Raw genomic sequence first — 27612 nt, forward strand, 5'->3', positions numbered from 1 at the left:
GATTCTGACTCATAGCAGTACTATTGGACAGGGCAGAACTGTCCCTGTCAGCTTCCGAAACTAGCTCTGTATGGAAGTAGAAAGCCCTGTCCTCCTATGGAGCTGCTTGTGGTTTCAAACTGTGGACCTTGAAGTTAGCAGACCAGTATATAACCTCTACGCCACCAGAGTTCATCACTGGAGAGTTTAGGGATTTGAATATTTTTAACTGATCTTGTTTCCTTAAATATGGTTGGAGTCATATTAATACAGAAGAAATGAATGGAGATTGATTAAGCAATCAACAGTGTCTTATGTGGAGAATTAATATCCCCCAAATCTAGGTGTCCTCTAAGTCAGGCGTTGAAAATTCAGGCAAGGCGGTGAAGGGTAAAGTAGATGCAATAGAAGAATATAGGGCATACTGGTGGCAAGATGGTGGGTGAAAAGACTCTGCAAAGTAGACATTGAAGAAGCACTGCAGGCAGTTTGTGACTGATTGGCTCCCAGTGTGCAATGCTGGTCGAAACCAAGGGTATTAAGAAATTCTATATAAAAGAAATGTATTAGTTTACTAAAACAGTTTACAAATTACAAATTAGCTAGCATTTTTTTTATTACTACACTTGATGCCTACCCCTCCAAGTACCAACATTTTTGAAATTTTAACTGTTTTTCTCCTGTGTATTTTGGAGAATCTCAGGCCAGTAGGACAGGGTAGAACCGCTCCTGTGGGTTCTGAGACCAATGTTCATGGGAGGAGAAAGCCTCATCTCTCTCCTGCAGTGGTGGCTTCAGAATGCCAACTGTGCAGTAAGCAGCCCAGGTCATAACCACTAGACCACCGGGGCTCCCCAGGGAACACCCGTGTAGCCTTACATTTAATGCTTAGCCAATGCTTAACATTTTGCCACATTTTCATTCTCTGTAGAATTTTAATGATATGCTTCTTGAACTTATCTGAAGCTACATTGTATGCATTCTGCCACTTCATCTAGAAATGCATCAAATTTATCATGGAAGACCATTTCTGTACACTGCTGTCCCACCCAAGGTAGTTTAACTGTACAGTGAAATTTAATATTCCTTATCTAGTTGTGTGTGACATTTTATAGAATTTCCTTTTTAAGCTTACGGGTCTCATCAGGTCCTATACCATTTCGAGAGTGATTCCCTGTCTTTTATTCGGAATGCTTTTAAGACTTAAGGCACACATTTCATAGTCTGTCCCATACTTTTAATTTCTCTCATTGTTTCCACATGATTAGATTCAAGTGAAGCATTTGGTGGCAAGACTGACAAAGATGGTGCAAACTGAGAGCACTGTATAGGAGGCTTATCCAGCAGTGCGTCCTGCTACTTTGTAATTCCACTAGTATGGTGGTTGCTACATTTGACCAAGTGAAGATACTGTTTCCTTTGCAAATCAATTGCGGAGTGCTACTTTGTGTCTGCTTCCCACCACCTGCTTCCCACACCCGCTTCCCACGCTCAACTAAAAGTTAACATCCATTGATCCTTTGCTGAGTCGTTTATAATATTTGTAGTCACATCCTAACACTCATCGTGACCTTATAGGACAGAATAAAACTACCCCTGTGGGTTTCTGGAAGTATACGTCTTCACGGGAGTAGAAAGCGGCATCTTCCTCCTGGGGAGCGATTGGTGGGCTCTAACTACTGACCTTGTGGTTAGCAGCCCACTGCACCACCAGGGCTAGACCTGGAAGTGTCACTGTAAATCATGGTAGTGATTTTTCTAGGGAGTGATTTTGTATTTCTATAGTTTCTTCTACTTTATTGGCCACTCTTCTATGAGTAAAAGCTTCTCTTCTTATTCTCTATGTGAATTTATGGATGTATTAAAGTTGATTACTATCAGCATTATATGATGCCCAAGAAAGAGCCCTGGTGGCATAGTTGTTATGTGTTGGGCTGCCAGCTGCATGGTCATCAGTTCAACACCACCAGCCACTCCTCTGGAGAAAGAGGCTTTCAACTCTCATGAAGAGTGAGTGTCAGGAAGCCACAGGGGCAGTTCTCCCCTGTCTTATAAGGTCACTGTGAGTCAGAATTGACTTGATGGCAGTGAGTTTGGTTTGAGTTTCTGATTCCCAATTGTTCCTAATTTGGCCAGCGGAAGCCTTTTCCGGCTGAGGCCTATGTTTTCGAGCATTTCTTTGTTTTCTGGTGTACCCGAGATTGTCTGGCTCACTTACTCTTCCTGCCCCAGACCTAGAATTAGCCATTTCTCCAAAGAGCCCCATTCCTTTTAGTGGAGCATGATACTTAGAAGCTGAGAGCTGAGCTTTAGAAGTGTTTATTGCTAATGGAGTCTTAATTGCCTCTAGGCCCCTTCAGAAGATAGAGCTAGGGACTAGGCATTTTTCTTTAAGGACTTTATAGTGACACTTTCAATTCTAGTCTTACACACCAGTGCCTTCATTAGCTTTTGAAGGTTGACCATTGTGAAAGGTGAGGAATTTTAGGTGAATGGAGCGTCCCTGCACGTGCTGAAGTACTACTGTTTAACTACATATTTGATTGTGAATTGTCATTTTTCCCTGGGGAGGAAGAGGGAATGACCTTACATTATTTTTATTGGGATCATATTTATGTACTAATTTAGGAGTAGTTGAAATCTTTTTGCTGTGAAGTCTTCATGCCCGGGAACACACGGGGTTTCCATCGGGCAGGATTTTCTCACTACAACTTTGTAGTGAATTTGTTTGGTTTCCTACTACAGGAATAAGTTGACCTTTGGTCCTCTGTCACCCACTGTCAGGGACTCAGAGTCACCCTCGGAGTCGGGTTTTGAGCTGGTCAAACTTTACAGGAGGAGACAGCCCTAGTTTTCTCCTAAGAAACGGCTAGTAGGTCTGAACAACCGACCTTGTGGTTAGCCCTACAAGACACTGCATTTGCTAAGGAGCTAATTATAGAATTTTCCTCTAATATCAATACAGTGGAGTAAATTAGTGGTGTTTAAAATATCAAATCATCCTTATTTTCCTGGAAGAAATATAATTTTGTCATGATTATTTTAAAAGTTATTTACAATATTTACATTAATGTTTACAGTTGAAATCAATTTCATTTTAAAATACTTTCTGGAAAAATTTATGTAGCATTGGGATTATTTAGTCTTTGAAGGTTTGATTTAATTTTCCTATGGAAATGGACCTGATGTTTTATTTATTTATTTTGTGGGAGAACTCAGATAACTTTCTCTATTTTTTTTTTAAGTTATTGAGGATGGTCAGTTGAAGTTTCTCTATTTGTGTCAATTTTGGTGGATATAGAAATTATTTAATGTTCAAATTTATACAACTGTGCAAAGTAGTCTCAAGATTATTTTGAACTTTTTATTACAAGATAACATTTAAAACATTTAAGCCGGCTTCTTGCACAAAAGCCCTCAACTTGCTCCGTGGGTTGGGAGGCCACCACTGTTCCATGGCCTGGCTCCTGGTTCTGCTGCTGCTCCTCTGACGGTGTCGCTGTCATCTGGATCCAGGAGGTTCTCTGGGCAAGGACCTCGGCTCCAGAGGACCAACTTCCCTCCTGACTCTTGCCCATTAATGTGACCCCTCGTCTTGCTTCTCAGAGGGCTTATTTTATACACAACATGATGGCCATCCAGGGAACCCTAGTTGCAATTACTCAGGTGAATCCTATCACTAGGTTCCTCCACCTTCTTATCAGACCCATGCAGAGAAAGGTCTTTGGTGGGAGTTAGAGACTTAGGCTAGAAAAGTCCCATGAAATAATTCACTGGCCCCTTAGTTTACTTGCTGTTTAAACTTTAAAGCTGTATTTCAGTATCCTGAAGATGCACAGCTTGAAATGCAGTTACCCTGTCGTGGAATCATGTATTTTCCAGAGGTCACATTATGCTTTATATAGTGAAACCCATGAGAGCCAGAACACAATGGACTACCTTTTCCCCCCCGGCTTTCTCACATTTTCCACCTTTGACATTGTGTAGTCTTACCACTTTGTGTGTTTATTTTCTAACTTTATATTGTAGCTTGTTCACAGAGCAAATTCATTTTCTCTTCAATGATGTATGCATCATAGTTTTCATGAGTCACTGAACTCACTGCCATCAAGTAAATGTTGACTCGCAGTGACCCTCTAGGGCAGGGAAAACTACCCTTGTGGGATTCTGTAAGACTGTAACTCTTTATGAGAATGGAAAGCCCTGTCTTTCTCCCATAGAGTGGCTAGTGGTTTTGAGCTATTGACCTTAAAGTTAGTAGCCCAATGAGTAACCATTACACCACCAAGGCTCCTTATTCATGACACTGGTTATAAACCACTTAGTGCAACAGTATTTTTCTCACTTCCTCTCTAGATCTCCATTTTCATTTATGATTTATTATTCTCCTGCCTGCTTTTGAGCTTTATTTCTGGGCAAATACTGCCCTTTTTGCGTCCGATGGTTGATTGTACTAAATACATTGGTTTAATTTATTTTATAGATCTGTCTATTGTTTGGCTAAAAGTTGATCTCTGAGATTAGGTTCTGTACCAGGCTTGACAAGTAACCAAGGGCCACCCTCTTAAGGGCTCTACCAGTCTTTACCAGATCAGTTAGTCTGCTCTTTTCTATGAGTTTGTGTTTGTTTGTTCGTGTCACCACTCCACGACCTCTTTTGATCTCATTCAGAGCATCTGTATGGCAGCATGGCACCATCCAGTCTGGTCTCAAGGTAATGAAGCTGTGGCTCGAGTGGTAGCTTTTTCTTCACTGTTTTCCCCCCTTCTGGATGAGGAGGGACCATCGTAGAGGGCTACTCCCTAGCTTTTAAGATGCCAGTAGCTACTCACCATCGAAGGATGGAAGACTGTTTTTGTGCGTTACATCCATTGACCTAGATGTCCCCAAGACCGAGCCTAAGCCTAGAAACTCATTACCATAAGGTGTTTGGTTTTGACTAAGACATTTTCAAAACTCTGCCCTCCTGTATGCTTTACCACTTTGCTATGTTTCGCCCAGTGGAAATGAGGAGCTTTCCTTCTCTGACAGGCTTCTTTCTACCTTACACAGGTTCCAGCTGTCAAACATTTTATTGTCTTACTTAACTGGTCTTTTTTCTTGCTAGTTTCAGTGAAGCCTACTGCAAAGAAAGACAGCTGGGGAAAGTCCTTCATGACTTACTGCAAAAATATATTTAAAAAGAGAAATGTACTAGTGCAGAGACCATCTTTGTATATCATGGTTTGATATTAGATACATTATTGCCCTGCTGATTGGAAAATCGATTTTCATTATTGAATTTATGGTGAGATCTTAAAGTATTCAAGTTAGAACTAGATCCTTCTTACTGCTAGCCACAGAATAATTTACATTTCTTAAAATTATTTCTGAATGATACATGTAGGTATAGCTTTCTATATGAATATTTTTCATTCTTATTAGTAAGATTATGGATTTGTAGTATTACTTATTTGAATAAAACACCATGTAAATACTGTGCCTACACATATAACATGAATAGTACACTTAGAAACAAGGCATGAAGTGGCTCTGCTGTCGGCAAAGCATTTAACATGTGCCTTATGTGTGTTATAAGACCTAAGTTCTCTGACCTCAGCTTCCAAGTTCTTAAAATGTGAACAACAGCTATGGCAACATAATGAATCTCAAAATGATAAAGTGAGCTGTCATATAACTGTTGTTGCTTTTGTCTCACAGAGGGAAAGGTGCATTAAGGAACAGAATATGGAAACCGCTAAATCCCTGTCCTGTCTCTTCTTATAGTTAGAAGATTATTAGGTTATAATTACTTTCTGAGCTAGCTACTGTGGCTGTTATGCATATATAATATATATTAATATAGGGTGATGTATTAACATTTTTAGTAGATATGTTATACACATATATAAAGGCCTATATTTAAATATTAGAAAATGTTCTAAAAGCTAAATGGTAGAAAATTCATTTTTTGTGGAAATTTTCTTGTTGTGATGCTTGATGTTACTGTAGTGTATAGTCACAGTTTAAATGTAGAGCTGCGTTGTTGTTTTTTCTCTTTACGAGTACTAGGAAGCCCTGGTGGTGTGCCAGTTAAGGACTCAAGTACTAATCAAAAGCTTGGGAGTTCAGACTTGTTCAGGGTTATCTTAGAAGATAGGGCTGGTGATCTCCTTCTAAAAGGTCACAATCTTGAGAATCCTATGTAGCCGTTCAACTGCACACTTAGGTTGCCATGAGTTGGAATTGATTTGATGTCAACTAACAAAACAGTAACATCACTGAAACTATCAGTGTTAGGCTGGGTTATCTAAAGAAACAAAACCAGTGACACTCATATATGTATAAGAAAGAGCTTTCTATCTATAAGCATCTCAGCCTCGACCAAGTCAAGTCCATGGGTTTGATTCTAGCAGGAGCCCTTTTCAGACGTGCGAAGCTGCAGGCCAATGATACAGAAAGGTGAAGTGGGCTGCAGGGAAGTCATAGGCTGGTGGATGCAGAATGGGGTGAATCCAAGGTTGGCGGGAAGACAGCAGATCGACAGCTTCCAGGGTCTGCAGCTTGGGCTTCTCTGGAGGCAGACAGGAAGACGCAGGGAGGAGGAGAGCAGAGGGCCAGAGGGGGATTCTCAGTGTGCCTTTGATAAAAAGGCCACACCCACTAGGAGATATTCTTATGCTGTGGCCTCATTGATAGGTTGTCCTTTATCCCTACACTTTCACAGAGTTTCAAGGTGAGATAAACCTAAGGGGTAGCCTATTATAAGGATATACATATAACCTTCTCCATGAGGGATGGACACCAGAAAAGTGGGTGAAGGGAGACATTGTGCAGTGTAAGATATGACAAAATAATTTATAAATGATCAAGTGTACAGGAGGGCGAGGGGAGCGGGAAGGAAGGGGGAAAATGAGCTGATACCAAGGGCTCAAGTAGAAAGCAAATGTTTTGAGAATGATCAGGGCAACAAATGTGATAAGAGTTGTAAGAGCCCACAATAAAATGATTATAACAAAAAACAAACACCTAATTGCCACACCTCTTTTCCTCACGAGATAGCAAGAACACACATGCAAGCAATCTGATTTCAGGCATTTTCACATTTTTGAAGGTTTTTGTTGAAAGAATGGGTTTAATTGAATTTATACATTGTTGTTGTCTGCTTTTTCTGATGATTTTAGACCAGATGTGGATGATACTAGAGTTTAAGTGATAGTGTCAACAATGGTTGGGCCAGATAATGATGGTATTGAGTAAACTTGGTGCTTGAAATGTTGCCATTATGTGTCACTCACAAATTAGAAAGGCACTCTTAACCATTGTGTCCATCTAGTTGTGGAGAATGCTTGACTGGCATTTTCAGCACTTAAAATACGATGCTTGAACTTTGATAGGCAGAAATGATTATGAGTGTGACAGGAACATTATTGGTTCAAAATAATAAGAAACAGATACATAAAAACAAATAATCATCTTTGCTTGACTGTTAATACTTGCTTTTTGCTACTACCCCTTTCCACCTTCTTGTTATTTTGCCTGCTACTGAGCACAAGTCCAGGTTTGCTTGACCCGAAAGGAGTCACATTTTTGCCTAGCTATCTCTCTTTTAAAATTCTGTCATTGTAACATACTATGTATGCTTGAGTATTTAAAAAATATTTCCTAATAGGTACATATTATATAGATTTTCCCCTCATGAATTTTAGTGATAAGGATCCCCACTAAGGGTGTATCTTGAAGGCAAGCCATTATATAGGGTTTGGGATTTATTAGATTCCAAACTTGAATCTTGGCTCTGCCATTTCTTCTTCGATGACTTTGGGGAGGTTCCGGAAACTCTTAGTTGTTTTATTGTGTTAGATAAAGACAACCATTTCAATTGAGTTGGTGAATAAGTGATATATCTCATATCTAGACTAATGATGTTAAGAAAATTTTAAAGGAGGCGGCATATTGAAATTCTAATATTTCCCCAGATAACAGACAAGAGAGTGTCCAGAAGGCATGCCATTCTTGAGGTGGTGGGCGGTCAGCTTCGAATCAAACCGGTAAATACATTAATTAATGTTTATATATCTTACTCTCTTTGGCTCCTGGTTAGAAGTGCTCCTTTTCTAAGGCAGTGGTACTTGGGAATTTGTGTTAGAAGAGAACCTTCGCATTTCCAGAAGATATAGAATATAGACTAAGTGGTAGAGCATTTGACTGAAGAATATAGACTAAGTAAACAATTATCTGTTTTCCCACAGGGCACTGCTACATGTCAGTGGTTAAGAGTATGAATGAAAGATGGATTACCAGTTCATATTTACATCATCATTTTGTTTCTAGCAGGGTATTACAAGAGATTGTATAAAAAGTTCATAATTATTACATGATTGGGGGTGGGATGTAGGCGCCAAAGTATTAAAAGATTGAATGTTAACAAAGTTCTGTATTTATATGGGTAGATTGCATATTTCTAAAATTTAGAACTTGTTGAACTTAGGATTTTAGAAATAATATTAATTTGAACATTTCTGTTAAGACTAGAACATGAAATACTTGCTTTACAGTATAAGTACCATGTGATTATTCTTTTCCTCTTACATAATCTGTTGTGTAAAAGAATGACATGTGTGTCCGAATAGGAGGACTCATTTACTTTGGACTAGATGCTGATGGTAAAATTGTTATCCCGCAGCTAATTCATTAATGTATGTAACATCCTCGCGCCTGTTAGGATTTTAGTCATATATGTTGTTTTTAGGTGCTGCCAAGTCTGCTCTGACTCAGTGTCCCTTACACCAGAATGTAACACTGCCTGGTCCTGCTGGGTCAAATTTAGTGTAAAGTCGGAGCCCATTGTTGCAGCCACTTTGTCAGTCCATCTTGGTGAGCCTCACAGCAACATAGAAGCCACCGCCCTGCAACAGACTTACATAGAAGTGGTGGAGTCCTCCATGTAGCAGTTACTTATTTTGGGCTCCTTCTTTTTACTATTGCATGCTGAATCATTCCTAAATTTGACAAGAATCCTTCTTATTCTAGTATTGAAAACATTTTTTTAAAAAGCTGAATTCATCCCATTTCAACTTATTTAAAAATAATATTTCAGCCTCGTCTTCTCATTCTGCAAATATCTTCATGTTTTGAAAATAATATCTGTAGGCAGCACTCCTTTTTTTATCTCTGGTTCCTCTTCTGAGACGAGGCCTGTAGATCATAAACTCCATGAGTGTAGAAACGCTGACCAACTTAATCTATATCCCTTATATCTAATGTGATGCCCAAACCAAGACCCAAACCAAATTAATTGCCTTTGAGTAAATTCCAACTCATCGCGACCCTATAGAACAGGGTAAACTGCCCCTGTGGTTTTCTGAGACTAACCGTTTGGGGAGTAGCAAACCTCATCATTCTCCCTTTGAATGGCCGGTAGTTTTGAATTGCTGACCTTGTGGTTAGCGTGTAACATATAACCCACTAGGCCACCATGTCTGAATAAATGCTACAGTGAATACTGTACAAGACATTTTTTTTTAGGGTTGATGACAGTTAATGGTCCTGTGTCAACTCGTGTCAGCCATGTTGTTCAGCTCTTGGGCCAGTATTGTGTAATCAGCCTCCATTTGGTGATTTGATGTGAGCTGCCAGTCCACTGAAAGGGGAGTTTCTTTGGGCTTGTGGTCTGCATCCAATATAAATGGGTATTTGGGCAAGGCTCACTCTCACTTCCTTCTTCTTTTTTAATCATTTTATTGGGGGCTCATACAACTCTTATCACAATCCATAATACATCAGTTGTATATAAATGTATATAAAGCACATTTGTACCTTCATCACCCTCATCATTCTCAAAACATTTGCTCTCCACGTAAGCCCCTGGCATCAGCTCCTCATTTTTCCCCATCCCTCCCTGCTCCCCCCTCCCTCATGAACCCTTGATAATTTATACATTAATATTTTGTCATATCTTACACTCACTTTATTATTTTTTTTTCACTCACTTTCTTCTTGATTCAGTCTGCAGTCATTCTCTGACTTTTGGTATTTGGGATGAGCCAGCAGCCTGCCACCTGCTCTGCAGATTGTAGATTTTTTTAACTCCCACAATTACAGAAGCTGGCCGCCAGCAGTCTCTACTGCCTGATCTGAAGATTTGTAAGCAGTCAGCCCCTGTTACAGCCCTCATGAGTCAGAAGAAACCTCCAGTGTGCCACTGACCTATGGACTTTGGACTTACTAGCATGCCACTGACCTATGGATTTTGGATTTGCCAGCCTCTGCAATTGTATGAGCCATTTCCCTGAAATAAATCTCTCTGTATATATTTAGCTCTGGTGGCATGGTAGATTACAAGCTGAGCTACCAACTGCAAAGTCAGCCATTGAAAACCACCAGCCATTTTAAAGGAGAAAGACTAGGTTTTCTGTCCTATCCTACAGGGTCCCTATGAGTCAGCACCAGCTTGATGGCAGTGAGTTTGGCATTTTGGTCTGCTTCACAGGGTTTGCTCCTCCAAGAGAACCCCCACCTAACACAGGGGCATTTTGGAGTATGTAAAATTATGTAATTTTTTCAGCATTCAGTTTCTTAACATGTTTGCAATGAACCAACATGGTGTAAAGAAGTTTGAAGTTTTTGTTTTATCGTGTTACGAAACTGAGAGTAGAGAAATAATATCTTTCACTCACTGCCATCGAGTTGATTCAGACTAATAGTAACTGTGTGGGGTAGAACTATCCCTGTGGATTTCTGAGACTGATTATGGGAGTAGAAAACCTCATTATTCTTCCTTAGAATGGTTGATGGTTTCAAACTTCTGACCTTGCAGTTAATAATCCAGTGCGTACTCCACCACACCACCAGGGCCCTGAAAAAGAATATAGGGAAATCCACATTACTATTCTGTCTTTTCTGATTAATTTTAGGAACTTCCAGAACTGATATCAGTAAGGAAAGAGCAATTTTTCCAATAAATGGTATTGGCACGGTTGGTTATTTGTTCAGGAAAAAAATAAACTGGAGCTCTCTCTTGAGCCATGCCCCAAATCATTCTGAGGTAGATTAAATGTAAAAGCTGAAACTATAAAACTCTTAGAAAATAATATACTAAAAAAACTTTATGAGCTTATGGCAGGTAGGGAAGGGTTTTTGAACAATACACAAAAGCAGCAATCATAAAGGAAATACAGACAAAAGTCAATTACATTAAAATTAAGACTAATTGTTTATCAAAAGACTATAATGAAGAAAAAATAAGGAGACAATATTTAAAATATTTGATATCCACATAATCATTAATTTGTATTTACTCTTTCAAAATAGCAATTAAAAATATTTTTGACATCTTATTCATTCCAATATATCCCTTTCCTTCCCATACAGTTCTGTTGTTTAATCCCATCGAGTAGGGTTATATAATCATCAATGCAATCAACTTCCCCGTCCCCCAACCCCCCACTTCTCACTTCCCTTACCCTCAGAGAACCCTTACTCCAGTCACTGTATCTGAGGGATCATCTATCTTGACTACCATGTACCAAATGATCTTGAAAGTACAAATGAACATACACAAATCTAACATGATTAATGGGGTATATCACATAAGGACCCTAATAGTAAGGGGAAGAAATCTTAAAGAACTGGAGGGTAGTTATGTGGTTCATCAGCGCCATACTATACTCTGGATTTATCCTGCATTCCATGAGGCCCTTCCAAGAGAAACTGTCCACTTGTCTTGCTGGTGGACTTAGGGTCTCACCTACATCCACTCCCCTTCATATCTATTTGGTTGCATGTTTTTTGAACTTCTGATACCCCTTCCCACTGACAGCTCATGATCACACAGGCTGGAATGCTTCTATGTGGGTTTTGTTGCTTCTTTGGTGCATGGCCACGTGTTTAACTATACCCCCAAACAACAACAGCATGCAGATAGCCACCAGTCTAACAGGGATCATGACCTAAGAGTCTCATTTGTGTCCTAAAGACGAGTTTCCTATTAAAGACGAGTTTCCTATAAGTCCACGTTGCCTTCCTGCAGTCCGGGATGGAGCAGTCTCCCCCCCCCCTCCCCCGCTCCGTCAGAAGTCTACAATGGGGATTCCTTGGAGACTTCGCGGCTTCACTCCCATCACTGGTCTGTTGCACTCCCCTCTTGATTTGCCCCCATGTGGGCGGGGCACATGGCCCTCTCCCTGAGCTGTATCTTCAGGGCTGCTCTCTGCAGCGCTGTCATCTAGGGAGGGGATGTCACATCTCCAGCTGATAGCAGCCCTGCAGTCATCCCTGGAAGAGCTGCTCCACTCAGGAACGTGGCCCTCATGGACTGGCCCGCTGGAATGAGGTCTACTCTCGCTCTCCCTTTCCTGTGGAGACATAAACAACACCTTCCCTTTAGTGTCCTGGCCCCCATATCTTCATTTTCCTTCCCCCACCCCTCTGTGAGCCGTAAAGGCATATGGGGGGGGGGGTTCAGGGGTCTGTCAGCACAGGTGCTTTCTGCATCTGTTGATGATGTGTGAATCATTGGGTTTGGTTTGGCTCTTGCTGGAATATCTGATCCTTGGCCCAGGAATTGTGTGAGGTGTGTGTTTTCCCTTATGCCTGTTCTGCTATTTGAACTTAACTCAGTGGACTCATGTTGTACTTGGCTTTTTGTGCTTGGCTAACTTCACTTAGCCTAATATTCTCCAACTCCTTCCACGGGGCGAGGTGCTTCATTGGTTTATCACTCTTTTTAGGGATGTGCAGTATTCCATTCAAAATAGCAATTTTGAATCTGCAATGGGAAAACTTAACCCTGACTTTTCTAGTTTTGTTATTCAATGTAGAGGTTTATAGACTTTTCTAGATTTGTGTTATTAGATTTCCAGTCCTACTGACATCTGTATATGCAGATGTTGTAGATCAAAATCAGTAAATCTATAATGCTTACTACTCCACTTATAAAGACACTATTGTAATCTTTTTTGTTTCTTTGCAGCTTTACTCTTGCTATAAATGACATCTGAAAATGCTTTAGGGTTAGAATAGAATAGTAAATAATGAAGTAATGTACTTTAAGAACTCAACACATTTATATCTAAGCATGTTAATCAATTGAATTGTGGACCACTGAATTTTTTTCTTTACCCCCTTATTGACTCAGTGCTGAAAAGAAACCATCCTAATGATAAAATTTACATAGCATTAAATTTTTATGTATCAAAAATACACAATTAAGAACCCATAATTTATACTAATGCATGAATATTTTAAAACCTTATTTACATTCTTTTTTTCATGGTTAATCAAGGACATTTATACTTTAAAGATGAGGATGCTTTTCAAATTGAATAAAGGCATTTCGAGTATTCAGATTTTTTCAACTTCGGTGGCTATTCAAAAGAGTACTAATAATCTAAAATAAGTAGAACTACACTAAAGTTTACTTTATTAATGGAAAATTGTTTTTAGTTAGACTTATGCATTGTGCGGTGGGTCCATTCCCTGTGTGAGACTTTAGAAATGGTATACCAGTCTTTTAACAGACCAATGAATCTGGTCTTTTTTGATTCATTTGAATTTTGTTCTACCATTTTCTCCCACTCTATCATGCACCTTGTATTATCCCAGTCAAAGTAGATTTTGGTGGTAGCTGGGTGCCATATGGTTCTTCTTGTCTCTAGTTCTGTGGTTCATGTGGGTAAGTGTAATTGAGTTTCAAGTTTTTGGATCATCTCTTAAAGAGGGACGCTTCTTTAGGAGCTCATGAAACCAGCATCAGCAGGGACACCACAGGTGGCAGAGGTGAATGAATCAAAGGTCAGCAGGTTAGGCTTGTGACTGGAGGCAACAGAATCCATGGTTGACAGGTCTGATGGCAGGCCACTGGCGGCTGCCAAGGTCAACAGCAGCATGGGAAGCCATAGGCTCAAGTCCCAAAGAACCGAGGTGCAGGATCCAGATCCAGCAAAAAGCAAGTAAGACTTCCAACTGTGTCTACTGAGGTATAGGAAGTAGGCCACATCCCTAGGAAACTTCCCCTCATTTGCATCTGGACTGTGACCTTAATAAGGGGGCTGCACTCCACTCAAACCTCACAGCTACTTGGTAGCTCACAGCAGATCCCAGCATAGAGTTGATTCCATTATGTAGGCTGAAGTTTCTGATCTGTATTTCTGCTTTTCTTCTTCGGGGGTACAAGCCAACCATCTTGAAAAAGGTAGTGGTGACAATGGGAGTTGAGAGAAGTTATGGCAGTTACCAAATTGTTCTTAGGAATGTCTGCCTTTCCTTACTATTCTGTCTTGGAAAAAGACTGTAGCTTTCAGCAGCTCACGAGGAGATGATGTTAGGTTTTTATGTCATTTAATTGAATCTGCAGTTTGTATCAGCGGGAGAAAGTGCATCATAAACGCAAACTTGATGTTCTTTGCAAATGACTCAATCACCAGTGGTTGGCTGTATCCTCATAGCTGTCAGTGCTTTTATTTCATTTTAATAAAATATTACTCCTTTTAGTTCTTGGATGATTCAAGTAATAGATTTTAAACTGTATACACATTGTAAAAGATCTTTTTGGGGTTATTGGTACATTACAGTATACATCTTTGAGTGAATTTTATTCTTTAGTTCAGCAATTCTTGAGTTACGGTTTTTTTCTTTCATGAAATTACATGTATACTTGTAAACAATCTCTAAAATACTATAATAACCTTTCCTTAATTCACTACTTTTTATAAAGAAATACTTTCAAAATAAAAAGATTGAAAACAAGGAAGAGCCTTTTTCGGGGTATATATCAATTGTACTTTAATATTTAATGATACTCCAAAAAAGGCTATTGAAAGTTGATTTGTGTTTTAGCTCCACTTCTTCAGGACTAGCATGTCTCCCCTTTGTCCCACTTGTAAGGCTATAGTTTAGCTGCTCACACTCACACTTATCATCACGTGGGGGAGATGTAGAAGGCATGCACCACTGCAGATGTTGTCTGAAGTAGGAAGCTTATCCATTTGTTTGTTGTGGGTTGGGGTTAGCCAGTCTTCTGTCTGCTCTTGCCTGCTTTTAGAACCAAAATTCAACTAATGGGACTGGAGGAATCTGGGAGCTTTCCCTCCTTTTTCCTGTCTATGGAAGAGTTTGAATATTCAGAAAAATGTTTGTGTCCTTAAGAATGGCATGGGAAGGAATTGGGAAGATTTTTAATTATTGGTTTTTTTAAACTTGCAGATTGAATCAAGTTCTCTTATTTCTTATAATTAAAAACTATTGAAACTAGCCAAACGCCCCCACACAAAATCCCCATCCCTTATTGTTGTGCCTCAGTTTGGTGTTTACTCTTTAGGAAAGTTGGCCATGCTGCCCAGTTCTAAGGTTCCTGGGTGGCATACACAGGTAAGTACTTGGCTGCGAACTGGAAAGCTACCTGTTCAAATGCACCCAGAGGTGCCTCGAAAGGACGGGAGTCTGCTTTCAAAAGGGCACAGTCATGGAAACTGGGGCAGAGCACATAGTCGCTGTGAGTCAGAGTCAAGTCAGCAACGGCTGGATTTGGGTTCTGTTTATATTTAAAATATATTAGTATGCTTACACTATTCTCTCCTGATTTAAGAGTGTTGTTTTATGTGTAAAAGTCATTTTTTTCCATTCTAAGAAATTTGTTGTGTGTGTCTCAACTGATCCATACTGCTAGAATTTTGTCTACTTTATAACTTAAAAATATGCCTGTTGACTTTATTGTTCTTTTCTAATATTTCCTAGTTTGTATTTATTTCCTTTTCATTAAGTCTGCTCTATTCTTTATTAGCCCATCTTAGTCTTTCTTTTATATTTTATTTTTATTTCTTTACTAGATATAATTTTCAGTCTTTTTAAAAAAAAATGAAGTATCTGTGTTAGTCTGGGTAAACTAGGGAAAGAAATCCACAGAAACTCGTGTATAAGAGAGAGTTTTATATAAAGGGTAAGTGTACATTAAGAAAACATCCCAACCCAGTGCTATCCAAGCCCGTAAATCCAACATTAGCTCATATGTCCGATACTGACCTACAAAGTCCTCCATCTCACAAAACACACACACTGATGCCGACTGCAGGAGGAAAGCTGAGTCAGTGAACGTGTAAGCATCTCAGCACTGGCAGGGTCTCCACACGGCTGCTCCAGCACCCAGGGCTGCATCGGGGTAGGTCCATGCAGCTTCTCCACAGGGATGTCTTGCAGGAAGCGAGCCTTTTCAGCTGAATCAGGAAACTGGCTAAGGCAGCGGCACCCCGGTCCAACCATCAGAAAGCAAGAAACCTGAGAACTAGAAAGGTGAGGCTAACCAAGCCATTTATATCTCTGCCTTTCAATTAATCCCACATGTGTTTATTGACCAGGTTGGCCCAATAAACCTTAACCATCTCAGTATGCATTCAGGTTACATATTTTCCACGAAAAACAGTTACAGTCACGTTCAATGCTAACCAAGAAATACTGCCATGGAGACAGTGCTGACTCATCGTGACCCTATATGGCAGCAGTTCTCACTCAACCTGTGGGTCGTGACCCCTTTGGGGGGGCAGGGGATGGTGTTGAATGACCCTTTCACAGGGGTTGCCTGATTCATAACAGTAGCAAAATTAGTTATGGAGTAGCAACGAAAATAATTTTATGGTTGGGGAGTCACCCCAATATGAGGAGCTGTATGTAAAGGTCGCGGCATTAAGAAGGTTGAGAGCCACTGCTGTACGCGGTTTCTGGGGCGGTCAATCTTGTCCTGTGGAGTGGCTGGTGGGTTTAACATGCTGCTTGTTACCAGCCCTGACAGCGCCATCAGGGCTCTTGCTGGATTTAATTGACGTTGTTAGGGCCCATGCAGTTGGGTGGAACTCAGTACCCTATCTGTGTCCAAGGGAACAATACCTTGCCTGCGCCTGCGCCTGTACCATCGCAGTCAGTGCTGTTTTACAGCCCACTGTTGCAGCCCTCTGGGTCAACTCATCTCCCTGGAGTCCTTTCTCTTTCTCATCGACCCTCTGCTCTGCCATGCATGGGGTCCTTCTCCAGAGACGAGACCTTGGTAATGTGAAAAGTATGTGTGATGAAGTCTTGCCATCTTTGCTTCTTAGGAGCATTCTGGTGATAACTTTTCCAAGTTCTTCTGGCAGTCCATGGTGTATTCAATATTCTTCACTAACACTATAGTTCAGAGGCATCAGTTATTTTCATGTTTGTTTATTATTATTGCTGGACAGCTTTCACGTGTACATAAGGTGATTAACAGTTCCCTTGGCTTCGGTCAGGCACGCTTTAGTTTTCAAGGTGACATCTGCTCCTCAGTACTTTGAGTTAAAGAATATTTTGATACAATGACTCTGCATCTTCCTTCGATGCTTGTTCATTGTTCAATGTTTTGCCTGTGGAATCCTTCAGTATTACACAAGTTTGTTTCTTTAAAAATTTAAAAAAAATCATTTTATTGGGGGCTTGTACAGCTCATTCATACATCAATTGTATCAAGCATATTTGTACACATGCCTTTTGTTTTTTTTAACTCCAGATCTTTGCTTTTTAAAAATTGGTGTACTTTAATTATTTTCTAGTTTTTTTGTATTTAAAATTATACTTTTATTTGACTTTCACTTTTAAAGTGTGTACTAGATTTCTAAATATAAATGAAGAAATATTTTTGTTGTTACTGAATTTTTCTCAATCTGAAGGAAGGAAGGGTCTCTGAGTTTGCATTGGGAACACCTGGTTTGCAGGAGGCTATGGAAAACAGTGGAAGCCCCCAGTCCATTTGCAGAGTTCCCTCATGGAGTGAGCACCACAGGTGAATCCCTTCTGCTCACCCTGCAGAGATGTGCACAGCCTTGTCCATCAGACAGAGAACATTGTACGCTCGGTCACAGCAGATAGACTTAGGTTCAAATGTAATGCCATATCATTGGAACTCCCTTTGGACCCATTTAAATGCTTTTAATATTTTCTAAACTCTTTTTGATTAAGGTTTTTCTTTGTTTTGTTGTTGGGTGTTTTCGTGTGTTTGTTTGCCTCATGTCTATGTTTTGTAAGACTTTCTCTGTATGAAATCCAGGATAGGTAAATCTATCCAGACAGTAATTAGATTGATGGTTGCGTAGGGACATTGCAGGGGAGGATGGGGAAATGGGGAGCTAACGACATGAGTATGAGGATAAAGTGTTCTGAAATTGATTGTGGTCATGGTTACACAAATCTTAATATAATTAATATGTGAAGTATATGCCAATAAATATAATTATTTTTAAAAATATAATTAAAACCTGAACTCCAAAAGCTAAAAGTAAATTAAAAAAGAAAAAAGAGGTTTCCTTTTGAGGTGATGAACATTTCTCAAAATGGACTGCAGTGAGTTGTACATGTCTGTGACTTTACTAAAGATCATTGAGTTGTATAATTTAATGGGCTAATTTTAGGGTTTATGGATTATATTCCAGTAAAGCTGGGTTGTTGTTATTGGCAAGTGTCTGTTAAGAATATTGTACCACAATCAAGTACCAAATACAAAATAAATTAGCATTATGATTTTATGATACTGATACATTGACATTGATTAATATTTGCCCTATGGTTAGTTTTCACAAATGCTTACTGTTAATTTGAGAAGAATATGCATATTCTTAATTTATTTATAGATTAGGCTGGTCAGTTGTTTTCATATATCTATATATCTACTTATTTTTGTTTGTTAAATCTAAATTTAAAAAAATCAATCTAACAGTTTGTTTTTATTCCCTTACACATTTAGTTCATTCATATTTGTATAGTCTGTATTTCTGATATATTTGAAATTGTTTCTAGTCATTTTACACTTTTGATTTTTGTCCATCATTTCTTTCAAATGCTTTCTCTCTTCCATTTATGCTAAAGAAGGAGCCCTGGTGGCATGGTGGGTTATAAGTTCACTGCTAACCACGGGGTCAGCAGTTTGAAACCACCAGCCACTCTATGGAAGAAAGATGAGGCTTTCTGCTCATAGTTTCACTGTGAGTCAGAATTGATTCGATGGCAGTGCGTTTGGCTTTTTTGGTTTGGGTTATTTTAAAGGTTACCTTTAAGTTTTTAACATGCACATGTAAAATTGTCTTTTAGGTTCCTCCTGAAAAATATAAGGACAAAGCTATTTGACCTTGATCAACCCTTTTATATATTATTTTGTTCTGATTTTTAGTTTGATCTTCCTTCCCCACAAATTCATCATTATTAATAGAGCCTCATAGTGTCAGCATTTCTGTGTATTTACCACCTACTTGCCATTTTCTTGACTCACTGTTTTGAGTCCCTTCTTAAGCGTATCTTCTCAGTTAATTTTCTTATTTCTGAGATAGATCATTTAGAAAATTCTCTTGTGAGCATCTTTGATGAAATGCTCTCTTTTGTTTTCTGAATGTGTTTTTTCACTATCATTTCTCCCGAATGACAATTTAGTCATTGGTAGAATTCTACTTAGGTATTTACTGTTGACAAATTGAAGATATTTTATAATCTGAAGGCATCTATTTTGCTTTTGCAAAATCAAGTTAACTGTTGTCTGTTGAAGTCTGTGTAAATAATGCATGTCCCCCATCTGCATCTGCGATTAGCTCTTCTCTTGTATTTGCTGTTTTGCATTTTTCCATGTAGAATTCTTTCATTTTTTTCTCTCAGATTCTACAGATTTATTTAACTATTTCCCTTTGAATATTGACTATTCAAATTGTCTCATGAATATACTGACCTTCCCAATGATATATCTTTTCCTTTAGCTCAAATTAGACATTACTAAGGACAGACTTATCCTACCCTGTATTAAGAAGCAAATCTCAGACCTGAAGAGTGACTCAGGGTCATCGTCCCAGGGATTCCACTACTCTATTTGACAAGTGAATTTGCCTTTTTGTGATTTTGAATTTGTTCAGCATTTCCCTCTTGCTCTGCCTGGGACCTTAATCCCAGATTCTGGACTCTGTCTATCTAGGGTTCTCATGTGACCCCTCACAGAGCCATTGGTAGTGTCAGCAGTTCTTCTAGTCTCTGGGTGGGCAGAGACTGTAGTTTCCATGCATCTTCAGTTTCTTTAACTCTTCTCTCCTCCCTAGAGTGAGAGATCAGTAGTTTCATTTGAGCTATTTAGGAGCTTTTAGGTTGCTACTCATCCAGGTAGGATGAAGTGTATTTTCTTTGTAGCTGTATTGTAGCATTTGACCTAGTTGCCCCCTGAGATCACTCATTCTGAGTATCATTTTTTATGTTTCTCTTTCCTGTGTTCAATTGTCTCTTTTAAATAACATGAAAGAAAGGGCGGTTTAACCATTTAATTAATGTTTGGTTTTCCTTTGATTCTTAGAAAAATAAGAAAGCTAGGATAACCTGTAAGCCTAAATATGTATACTGCATATACGTGAATATAAGTCGACCTCTCAGCCGAGGCACCTAATTTTGCCACAAAACTGCATAAAAATGTGCTGAAAAACTTGGCTTATACACAAGTATATATGGTAAATTGTTTTGATACAAACATTTTGGATTAATTTTATTTGGTTGTATTTTTGTCCTGATTATGCATTACTGCTTTATTTTCCTTTCTCTCTTTTTAATTTGATAGATACACACAAATCCATGTTTTTATCAGTCTTCTGGGATGACCCAACTATTACCACTGAAGATGAATACATGGCGTTGGCTGAATCCTGGAGATAGTTTTTCTTTGTTAGTTGACAAATACATTTTTCGTGTTTTTTCTGTACACTCGGAAACAGAATTAGAATGTACTTTAAGGTAAGATTAGATGATGAAATGAGAGTAAGTGACAGCATTTGGAATAAGATTCCTCTGTCTTTTATACATGCTTTGGTACAAGACAATGTAGGATGAAACTGTATTAGAGATATAGCCACTATATGATTCTTTATGTGTGTTTATTGGCACATTTGTTTCTAGAAAACATTTGACTTTAGAAACTTATGCGTCTATAGTGATTTCTTCCTCATGTGGTATGTTTTACCATTGTGTTTTGACAATGCCTTTCCCACTTAATAGTATCAAGCACACACACACAAAACAAGCCCCATTGCCATCAAGCTGACTATCCCAGAGACCCAGTTTTGGAAGACTAGAACTGCATTGGCAGACTATAGGGCTTCTGAGACGGTCAAGCTGTGTGCGTGGACAGCTCCAGTTTTCTTTCCAGGGAGGGCTGGCTGGTGGATTTGAGCTGCCATCGCTCTAAGTTTCCAAACTCCTCTTTCCTATAAAAATGACAGAAAATGTAGACTAAGGAAACTGAGTAAATGAGCTATTAGAACAAACCTATTGGTAATGATGATTCAAGTCTGTTAATTCTTTCTTTAGATGCATTTTTTAAGTTAAAATTTTTCATTTAACCAATTCTGGTAACACTATTATAATTCCTGTGATAGTTGTGTAAGACTCCTGAGGAAATCTATAAGAATCATCTGAGGATTTTGTTGAATTGTAGATTCTGATTCAATGTATCTGGGATGGAAATATACATTCTCAGCAAAGAGTGAAGCTGGAACAAACCTTTCAAAGCCCTGCTTCATAATGACCCCAAAGTGGAAACAGCACAAATGTCCGTCAGCTGAGGGGTAGAAAAACAAAATGAGCTGTAGCCAATGCATGGATTAGTAAGCAAAATAAAGGAATAAAGTTCCAATACATACTAAATGAAAGAAGCTGGACTCTGATCACGTGTTATATAATTCTAGTTATATAAAATGTCTAAACGTGTAAATACATTGAAATAAAAATCAGATGAGTGGTTTCTAGGGATTAAAGAAGAAGAGAATGGAGATTGATTTGCCATTCAAAAATTATTTTTCTTAGGTTATGAAGATGCTCTAAAATGAGAAAGTAACGATGACTGTGTGGATATAGTAAAAACCACTGAATTGGGTGTAGGGTGAATTTCATGATTATGTCAACTGTATATAAATAAAATTTCCCTAGTTCAACAACAAAGGATTCAGTTATTCTGTACTATACTACTATATTTGGATACAATTCCAAGTTTTAATTTTTTTATTTAGCAAGTTCTGGCGATACTATTATACCGCCTGTGATAGTTGGGTTGTTATAAAAGTACTTGAAGAAAACAACTTTTCAAACGTCTGTATCTCACTGACAACATTAGATATTTAAAGTATAATAGAATAATATGTACTTTGACCTCTTTGGGATGATTAAGTATAATTTTGTTTTCGAATTGGATTTTATGCTGTTACATAGAGAGTATGTGTGTATTAGTTTCAATTCAAAATATAAAATAGACTGGAAATGGCATTGAAATTATTGCTTAATTTCTAATGCTATAAATTGTGAAAAGCCATTGTAATACTCTAGAATATTTCTCAAATTTTTTACTCATTTTTTTCTTTTGAGAAAAAAATTTAATTTGGAAGGATATTTACAATATATAGAGAGGTGTAGGCCTAGATAGTGTGATGAGAGTGAGATCTCATAGACAGAGGAGTCACACATTTCAAGTCTATGTCCCCAGTGCCTAACATTATTTATTCAAATTAGACATTTTGATAGCACATAGTAATTTAATGCATACAATTTACCTTCTTTTCACAGAAATCTGCTATTGAAATTCAAGTCTGTCTTTGTATGTTGTTGTTGTTAGGTGCTATCAAGTCATTTTTGCCTGATAGCAACCCTCTGTTCAACAGAATGAAATACTGCTCAGTCCTGCACCTTCCTCACAGTGATTTTATGTGTGAGCCCATTGCTGCAGCCCTTGTGCCCATCCACCTTTGAAGGGCTTCATTTCCCCCTGCCCTTCTACTTTTCCAAGCATGGTGTCCTTTGCCAGGAAGTGAGCTCTCCTGATAACATGCCCTTTTGTCTAAGGAGCACTCTGGCTATACTTCTTCTAAGACCGATTTGTTTGTTATTTCTTTGTATAAGAAATATTAAGACAAACTTAGATTATTTTCAGCTGGAAATATTTTTAAAATCTTAAGTTTTCAAATTAAAATTAATTTTCAAAAAATTTACCTTTATTGAAAAAATTTACCTACAGTAAAATAGACGTCCAATTCAATTCACTTTGAAACATAGGAGGGGGCTTCAAAATGTTTGTGGATTAAAGATAATGGGTTTTCCCCATGAACTTTTAAATTTCCCTTTATGTATATTCATGAGACTGCCATTACAATGATAAAAAACATTTTCATTTCCCCCCAAAATTCCTTGATGTCTCTGTAGTCAGTCCCCTAACTCCTCTCCTAGTCTGTGGAAAACACTGATCTGATTCTGTATATATCATGGGACCACTTCAAAATGCCCTGTCAATGGGATCATGCAATGTGCATCCTTCAGTAGTGTGGCTCTTTTGCTTAAGAGAACCAGCATGCGGTAGTTCCATCCCCTGGCAGTAGTTCATTCATTTTCATTACATGTTCAGATTTCCCCAAAGATACAGTTTTTACATCATCAACATGAGGAATATATGAGAACTAACAATCCAGCAACTGTTTCCACCCGCTGTACTTCACAGTAATTAATTCTGTTACTGATGCTAGGTTGCGCCCCATGTGATCTTGATGCTCCCCTACTAGAACACTAGCTTCCAGTATGACCATAAGATTAGGCAAAGTCACAAGGGGCGGGGCAGGTCTAGATCACAGTAGCAGCTCCTTCCCACACTCAGGATTTTCTGTTCTCCAGTAGCCCAATGAGTTTTTAGTTTATACTCATGCAGTTTATGTGTTTTTGTTTTCATAAGATACCGGGTGGTGATCTTCACTTTTGTGAAGTAGCTGAACAAATATTGAGTACGTAAATCGCTCCTAAATCTTGGGCGAGAGATGGTAACCACCTATCTCATCACAGCTAGGGTTTGTAAGTATATGATTTGAAAAGGTTAATGCTTTTTATGGGGATACCGTGAGCAGAAGTTGAACATATTCTAGTCCCAGAAAATCCTGATCTAGTCTTTCACTTGGCCAACGTGGGGCAAAGGAGCACAGCTCGCCAGTCACTGGGAGACTGTATAATGGCACGGTCAGGCAGCAGAAACATTTAAAACTCCATTTAAATGATGAGTGAAAGAATCTCTATTTTACAGAAACAGTCAGATGCTTGATGAAGAAAAGATACTGGATGAAACATCAAAACCCCCTTCACTGGATTTGCATAAGACAACTCGTACTGCACGGCTGGAAGAGAGCACCGAAATAGCCACTAACCCAACTATGACTACAAATCGTGTGGTGAGAAGTTTAAGATCTCATCCACTGATAGCATGTTTCTGAAGTTACTCTGAGGGGAGGAGACACACCAGAGGCAGACATAGTATCATGCAAATAGCTCCCATTGACTTGCATGTTCTTTTGTAACACTCACTGCCAGTGACCCTCTAGGGTAGAGGAGACCTGCTCTCCTGAGTTTCCATGACATCCAGGCTTTACAGGAGCTGACAGTTCCATCTTCCTTCCACAGAGTGGCTGGTGAGTTTGAACTGCTAACCTTGGGGTTTGCAATTCAACACTCAACCTGTGCCATCAGAGGTCCCTTCTTAAGAAAGACTCTGTCATAGTTGTTTATACTTCAGTTAATAGAATTGATATACTTCTTTCTTTACTAAGTTTAATCCAGTCCATCGTTGCAGTTGGACTTTTTTTCATGGTAATTTTGTACAAAGAAAATGAGTTTTAAAATCTGTTAAGGATAATTGACTATTTTTAGTAATTTATATGTAGGTGCCTTTTTAGTCTGTTGTAGAGAAATGTGGAGACTTTAATCAGCAGCTGCCAACTGTTACCCAGAGGAAAAGAATCCTTCCAGCTTGGATGTTAGCAGACAGTCTAAGTGATCAAAGTCTTTCAGCACCAGTCATCAGCGCAGGTAAGTCTGTTTTGCTGGTGCTATGAATTTCAAGCAGACATTAGACAGAACTTGCAAGTTTTCCGAACAAATGGAGATCGTCATTGGGTAAGTGCAAAATTTAATCTGAGATGATCTTAGATGTGTTCATGAAATTAATATTTTTAAACACAAACTATTTTATGATATCAAGGAGCCCTGGTGGCATAGTGGATTATGTGTTAGATTGCTAATTGTGAAGTCAGTTGTTCAAACCTACCATTCACTTCAAAAAAGATGAGGTTGTCTGCTTCCATAAAGATTTACAGCCTCACAAACCCTGCATAGGGGCATTGTGGGTTGGATTTGTCTCGATGGGAGTAAGTGGATAATAAATTACCACGAAGTTGGTGGTTGAAAACAACAGAGATTCATTTTCCCACACTCTGGGGGCAGAAGTCTCTTGGGCCTTGTTCCCTGTGCACACTGAAGGAAAGGATCTTTTCTTGTCGCGTCTGGTAGTGGTGGTTCTTGGCAGGCCTTGGAATTCCTGGGCCTGTCACTGTTTCATTCCAGTCTCTCCCCCATCCCACATGGGCTTCTTTCCTGGGGGCATCTCTGTGTGTCCCTTCGCCGTGCAAGGACAGCAGCAGTGGGCCCATGGCCCATTCTAATCCAATACGACTGCATTTTCACTAATTACTTTTGAAAAGTCTCTATTTCCAAATAAGGTCATATTTTGAAGTTCCAAGTAGACTTAATTTAAATTACTAAAATCTGCAGTGACAGACCCATGGTATTAATACCTATTTTCCAACAAAATGTGTTGGTGTTCTTTTTAAGTTGAAAGGCCACCAGCACAATAAAAGTTAAAAAATAATTAAATAAAAGGTACTAGGCACATAATGTCATGTGCTAGGGCATTCAAAGATTTGGTCTCTGCCCTACCATAGCTTACAATGATTTATGTCACCTATGAGGAATCCCATTGTTTCATGATTTTAAAATGTTAGTTACTCCATCGTTTTTAGGCAACATTTTACTTATTTATTCCTCATTTACTGATATGATTAAGTTCCAAAGACCAAGCTGTCATGGGAAAATTGGCATTAAGTGAAAATGGGAGGATGACCACATAAGAGCACAAAATGAAAGGTGACTACATCATTACATAACTGCCAAATTACATCAGGACATAACTGTCAAATTACATTATTACATAACTGCCAAGCCACTGAGAATCCTGTCCCAGCCAAGTTGACGCATAATCTTAAGCATTACAGCCAGTGTGACATCTGACATTGTGACTCAGTGTTTAACAGCCATACGTGTAAAAAGCAGTTGAGTAGTAGATATTTTACTGTTGTAAATGCAAATGTCAGATAACAAGATAGTTGATAAGTGAGGAGCAGGTATAATAGAAGCGAACTTAAGCTAGTTTAATGAAAGCAGAATTACTGAGCTTCAAAGGGACTAAGCACTGGACTGCTAACCACAAGATTGGTGGTTCAAACCCATGAGCTACTCTTTGGGAGAAAGATGAGGCTATCTGCTCCTGTAATGGTTTACAGGCTTATAAAGTATATAGGGTCACTATGAGTTAAAACTGACCCAAAGGCGGTGTGTTTGGATTCACTTGGGGGTTTGTGAGCTTCATGAGAGTTACTCTCCAATCCACTTTGTGTGTACAAAGTATGATCAGAACTTATAGGAAATGGAGCTGTCAGGTAGGACCTCCTTGTGCCCTTTTCTGGATATGACTTCATTTCTCTCCTGAAACGGTTGCTAGTTTCTCACCGATGACTTTACAGGTGGCTTTGGCTTGCCTCATTTTGGATACCGGCTCAACTAATTGAGTTGATACACTGTCTCGATTCTCAATTTGCAGATAATGGCGACTACTTGGCTTAATGTGAGCTACGTACCACCAGGTTGTAGTTTTCTAAGAGGGCACTGTTAGGAAGGAACTGATAGATATTATGCAAATACATTTATAACTACTTTAAAAATTTTGTTAGTTACATAGTTGTGTTAGTCTGGGTTGACTAGAGAAACAAATCCAGAGACACTCATATGTGTATAAGAGAGGGCTTTATATCAAAGAGTAATTGTATATTATGAAAACATCCCGGCCCAGTCCAGATCAAGTCCATAAGTCCGATATTAGCCCACATGTCCAATACCAGTCTATAAATTCCTCTTCAGACTCATGCAACACATACATTCTGATGCTGAATGCAGGCAGATCACAGGCCAGTAGGTGTAAAATCTTGTGGATCCAGTGGTTGTGGAAGCATCTCATCGCTGCCATGGGCTCTGGCTGAGATAAGCATGGCTCCATGTGGCTTGTCATCAGGAATGTGAAGCAGAGAAAGTGTGTCCCGCCTCCAAGGAGGAAGACAGGAGAAGACCATGCCCGCACAGAGGCCTCATTGGCCTATGACCTGCTTGATAGGCTAGGTTCTACCCCTTCGCTCAAGTTGACAGGAGATTATGTAACTGCCACAATAGTATTCCTTTATTGAGAATTTTAATTATAGGCCTGGACATTCAGTGTTAGACAGCAGTAGGAATAAATAGAACTGTAGTAACAAACTATATTTTTAAAGGTTTTCTATATAACTGAAAAAAATTGAACAAGGAATAAAATAGATAAACTTATTAATTTTTAACACTGACTTTAAAATTTTTATTGTGAAAGGTTTCAGATATAAAAAGAAGTATATAGTAGTATTACCCTGTCATTGGCTGGGTTCTCCAAAGAAGCAAAACCAGTGAAACTTACACATGAATAATTAGAGAGGTTTATATTGTGGAAATGACTCACACATTGGTAAAGGCAAGCAA

General features: G+C 38.9%; 1 protein-coding gene across 5 annotated transcripts in view; it reads left to right on the plus strand.

Moving 5' to 3' along the window:
* APLF (aprataxin and PNKP like factor) overlaps positions 1 to 27612 on the plus strand; it is an 82443-nt gene that overhangs the window by 11672 nt on the left and 43159 nt on the right. For 4 of the 5 annotated variants that reach the window (XR_012780649.1, XR_012780650.1, XM_075535714.1 and 1 more), the window contains exons 2-5: positions 7938 to 8009; positions 20540 to 20712; positions 24029 to 24173; positions 24675 to 24807. Coding sequence is in view for 3 of the 5 variants with exons in the window: in XM_075535714.1 (XP_075391829.1) it covers positions 7938 to 8009; positions 20540 to 20712; positions 24029 to 24173; positions 24675 to 24807 (523 nt within the window). In the remaining 2 variants the exon portion in view is untranslated. The remainder of the gene's footprint in view (positions 1 to 7937; positions 8010 to 20539; positions 20713 to 24028; positions 24174 to 24674; positions 24808 to 27612) is intronic. The other variant, XM_075535713.1, reaches the window with a different exon arrangement.

This window comes from Tenrec ecaudatus, chromosome 17 (assembly GCF_050624435.1).
Source record: "Tenrec ecaudatus isolate mTenEca1 chromosome 17, mTenEca1.hap1, whole genome shotgun sequence".
NCBI classification, from domain to species: domain Eukaryota; kingdom Metazoa; phylum Chordata; class Mammalia; order Afrosoricida; family Tenrecidae; genus Tenrec; species Tenrec ecaudatus.